The sequence below is a fragment of the Pundamilia nyererei genome, unplaced genomic scaffold (assembly GCF_000239375.1).
Source record: "Pundamilia nyererei isolate P.nyererei 1_Seehausen unplaced genomic scaffold, PunNye1.0 scaffold00006, whole genome shotgun sequence".
NCBI classification, from domain to species: domain Eukaryota; kingdom Metazoa; phylum Chordata; class Actinopteri; order Cichliformes; family Cichlidae; genus Pundamilia; species Pundamilia nyererei.
The window spans coordinates 6,104,826-6,109,689 of NW_005187407.1; the positions used below are offsets into that span (position 1 = coordinate 6,104,826).

General features: G+C 41.1%; 1 protein-coding gene across 1 annotated transcript in view; it reads left to right on the top strand.

Moving 5' to 3' along the window:
• The window catches only part of LOC102202153 (arrestin domain-containing protein 3-like), a 30,794-nt gene extending 28,637 nt beyond the window's left edge, over positions 1–2,157 (top strand). The window contains exon 7 of the mRNA XM_005722413.2: positions 1,919–2,157. Within this exon, the coding sequence (XP_005722470.2) occupies positions 1,919–2,157 (239 nt within the window). The remainder of the gene's footprint in view (positions 1–1,918) is intronic.
• Positions 2,158–4,864: the final 2,707 nt, after the last annotated feature.

Genomic DNA, 4,864 nt, shown 5'->3' on the forward strand with positions numbered 1-4,864 from the left:
ACCGCCGGACAATTTTCTCAGCACTCCACCCGCACTATACACAGTGCAGGTATAGCATCGCTTTCCCCTCCTGAGTCGCCTGACGGTTTGCCAAAATCTCTTTGAGGCAGTCCGAAAGTCTTTTTCCATGGTCTCTCCGAACTCCTCTCACACCCGAGTTTTTGCTTCTGCCACCACCCGTGCCGCATTCCACTTGGCCTGTCGGTACCTATCAGCTGCCTCCGGAGTCACACAGGCTAACCAAGCCCGGTAGGACTCCTTCTTCAGCTTGGTGGCTCCGCTTACCTCTGGTGTCCCCCATTTGGTTCGCGGATTACCACCATGACAGGCACCAACTACCTTGCGGCTGCAGCTCAGTGCAGCGGCTTCGGCAATGGAAGTGCTGAACAGGGTCCATTTGGACTTAATACAGTGGCTTGCAAAAGTATTCGCCCCCCCCTTGAACTTTCCCACACTTTCCCACTTTCTTCTTGCCACTCAGTGCATAACTAATAGTTGTCCTATGGTCAGATTCCCCCACCTGAGCTGTAGATCTCTGCAGCTCGTCCAGAGTCACCATGGGCCTCTTGGCTGCATTTCTGATCAGCGCTCTCCTTGTTCGGCCTGTGAGTTTAGGTGGACGGCCTTGTCTTGGTAGGTTTAGAGTTGTGCCATACTCCTTCCATTTCTGAATGATCGCTTGAACAATGCTCCGTGGGATGTTCAAGGCTTGGGAAATCTTTTTGTAGCCTATGCCTGCTTTCAGTTTCTCAATAACTTTATCCCTGACCTGTCTGGTGTGTTCTTTGGACTTCATGGTGTTGTTGCTCCCAATATTCTCTTAGACAACCTCTGAAGCCGTCACAGAGCAGCTGTATTTGTACTGACATTAGATTACACACAGGTGCACTCTATTTAGTCATTAGCACTCATCAGGCAATGTCTATGGGCAACTGACTGCACTCAGAGCAAAGGGGCTGAATAATTACGCACACCCCACTTTTCAGTTATTTATTTGTAAAACATGTTTGGAATCATGTATGATTTTCGTTCCACTTCTCACGTGTACACCACTTTGTATTGGTCTTTCATGTGGAATTCCAAAAAAATAGATTCATGTTTGTGGCTGTAATGTGACAAAATGTGGGAAAGTTCAAGGGGGCCGAATACTTTTGCAAGCCACTGCATCCCCAGTCTCCCTCGGAATGCTGTTGAAGCTCTGCCGGATTAATATAATCTTGCTTCCCTGTTTAGCTGTGCCTCTCTTCCTGTTTTATTTTGGTTATTATTTCTACACTCATCACATCCTGTCTGCCAGGCAGCTATACTGTAACACTTACAGTCGTTATAGCACTTAATCCAAAGCAACGGTCGGATGCTATTCCCTTCTTATGGTCAGATGAAAGTTAAGGGATGTTTGCTGTTTTTTGTTATTTGAAAGAGTTGCTTAAAGTAGATTTTTGACTTTTAATTGTGTCTAAATACTAAAAAAGCTTTCACCAATATGTCCATTAAAAATCTTGATTTGATAAAAAAGGTGCCTAAAGTAGTTCTATGTTGCCCTCAAAAATATTCCCTTAGTAATTATACTGCGTCACATTGCTTTCACACAATACAATATGACTGGATTGTATTGCCTATAGTCAAGACTGTTTCCAGTCAGTAACTTAATACCCATTGTCACACTGGAGATCAGTCACCAGATCAGCTAACAGCCCAGATCTATGCTGTGCTAACCTAAAATGGTCCAAGAAGGAATGCTCTGTTCCTCGAAAGAAAATGAATTTCATTTTACTTTATCGCAGCAGAGCGATATTTAAAGCTCTCTGTCGGTTCTTTATTTTACACAGTGAAAGACTTATGTGTAAAGCTGCTGAAAGCGTTTGAACACAATTGTCACGCTTTGTTCATTTGTTTGCGAAAAGTGTTTTTTCTGCAGAGATTACATTTCCTGTAGCCATCCTGCCAGCCTTCCAGGCCTATCCTGCAGTGCCACCACACTATCCCGCTGCTGCTGCTACCCCCTTTGGATTCAACCCGAACCCGAACCCAAACCCTCCAGTGTGGGGTTTTGAGTCACAACAACCAATAGCAGCTCCCCAACCGTCAGATCCCCCTCCTCCTTATGGAGCATATGCAATGTACCCTCCATTGCCAGATTTTGAGAATAAATCCTAGCAACAGGTCTGACCAGATGCTTTGCCAGGAAATGGTGTGAAAACACCGAGAAGCATACTGTGGTCATTAAGAGCCACTCTAGTGTTCACCAAGCACTTCTGTGGCTATAGACTATACCAAATCCCTATAGTGTGTGTTTTACTGCCTCATATAGGAGTATCCACTCCTGATTGTTTCTTTTTGTTGTTTTTTTTTTAATTAAACACTTCATATCTTAAGTGTCTACGTGTTCCAGAAAGCAGAAAATGTATAACAGTACTTATAATGGAACTGTGGTCAGTATTAGGACCCTACATTCTGTTTCTTTTAAATACTTCATTGATGACCGGAGTCTTCCCTGATTGTTTTAAATCTGCTGTGGTAGTGCCAATCTTGAAAAAGCCTGGACTGGATGTTGACTTAGTTGCAAACTATAGACCCATCTCACATTTTTCTTTTTTGTCTAAGGTCTTTGAAAAAGTTGTTTTTAAGCAGCTCACTGATCATCTTTCAACAAACAATCTGTTTGAACCATTTCAGTCTGCTTTTAGACCAAATCACTCCACAGAAACAGCTTTAATCAAAGTGGCAAACAGTCTGTTGGTAAATGCAGACAGTGATCGCACTTCAGTTTTAGTACTACTAGATCTAAGTGCTGCATTTGACACTGTGGATCACTGTATTTTATCGGATAGGCTTGAACATTTTATTGGAGTTACAGGAAATGTTTTATCATGGCTGAGATCTTATCTGTCTGGGAGATCTCAGACTGTTAGTTTTAAAAATGATCTCTCCGAGACCTGTGCAGTGGGGCATGGGGTCCCTCAGGGCTCTGTACTTGGCCCATTGCTGTTTTCCCTGTATCTGCTGCCTCTTGGTGTTCTTTTACGTTCTTTTAATGTAACTTTTCATTGTTACGCTGACAACCTGCACCTTTATGTTCCTTTAACCATTGGAAATTGTGCTGACATGTCTAAATTAGAATCGTGTCTATCTGCAATTAGGGGCTGGTAATCGGATAACTTCCTGCTTCTTAATACTGATAAGATAGAGTTGATGGTCACTGGACCACAAAAATTTCAATACATGTCCCAAAATTTTATCTTGAAAATTGAAGGTAAAAAACTTGGGCGTGTGGTTTGACACAGTGCTCTCCTTTGAGTCTCATGTAAGAGAGACAACAAAGACCACCTTTTATTATTTAAGGAACATAGACAAAATCAGACAAGTTTTATCAAGCAAGACTGCAGAGGTTCTTCTCCATGCATTTGTGTCTTCACGTATTGATCATTGTAACGATCTCTTTTCTGGGCTACCAAAGAAAAGTTTTAGAGGTTTACAGATGGTGCAAAATGCAGCGCCTCGCATTTGAACTAAAACTGGAAAATTTGAGTGCATTACGCTGTACTGAAATCCCTTCATTGGCTATCTTGTCAGGTTTGAGCAGATTTTAAGGTCCTGCTGCTCACCTACAAAGCTTTAAATGGATTGCCACCTTCATACCTCTCTGATCTTTTGCACCTTTATGTTCCATCCCGTGGTCTCCGATCCCAGGATCCCTTTCTGAAAAGTAAAGAGTAAAATATTTTCCATTCACTGGTTAACAGCATTACAATATCAAGCCTGCAGGTGACATATAATGCACTTTTTTGTTTTGTTTTTTTGGTATCTTTGAAATAAAGCTCTGTATGATAATAAACTTTTTTAACGAAATAAACGTCTTTGGGGTGGTCTTTGGATTTTAGTAATTTTTCAAGATATACCACAAAACATGAAGCTGACATAACTAGACATCTTTTACTTTGAGTTAATTGCTTTCAGTTCATGGGGCCATCAAAATATTGACCGCAACATTTTTTTCCTGGTATGTTTTAGGTTTTGCCAGTGTTTCCAGATTAATTTTGACTATTAAGACAAAATTAATCTGGTAAGAGGGGTCATTAACACTTATTAACACTAACTTACTTAGAACGTGTTTCCCCAGGAAAAGTTGATACCGTTCATATAATATTATTTCTAAACCTACTGTGAATATTATAGTGTTGTTAGTGATACTTTTACTGTTTTATTTAATAGTAATGTCCTCCAAACAAGAATTTGTTAATCCTTTTTGGGGAACTTCCCCCAAATTTTTGCTATCAAAATATGTGGAAACTTATCTCCCAAGCCTTGGGAATCAGGGGCCATGAGAACAGCAGCATGCTCCCCCCCCCAAAAGGCCCTTTTGTCAACTCTCTGAAAAACGGGGTCTATTGTTAAGGTTACTTCTCATCACCTCTGCTTAGGATTTCAAAGAGTTTTAACATCATGGCATGTAATCTGCATCAAGTGGAAAATTTACTTTAGGTGTGGTGAAATATATCATGTGATGCAGCCAGCATGTGGCAGTCACACCTACAATAAAAAATAAATAAAGAGAAACAAGGTGGTATTTTTCGCTGCCCCAATATGTGGTTGTGAAGAGACCATGCTGGTTATCCAGAGAGTGTGTCTCAAATCATTCATAATGTAATCTCATGTTAAACCCCGTTAAGTTTCCATAGCTGAAAATCTTTTAGTGGCACTGCTTTGGGAGGGTGTATGATACAAGAAAAACTGGTTTCACATTATTTGTATACTTGAAAGCAGATATAACCGGCAGAGAGTGGCTGCGCTGGGCACAACTGGCCTGAGTTTTCTCTTGGTTTTTGCAACAGAATTTTTTTATCCCACTTTTTGCCATCTGAAA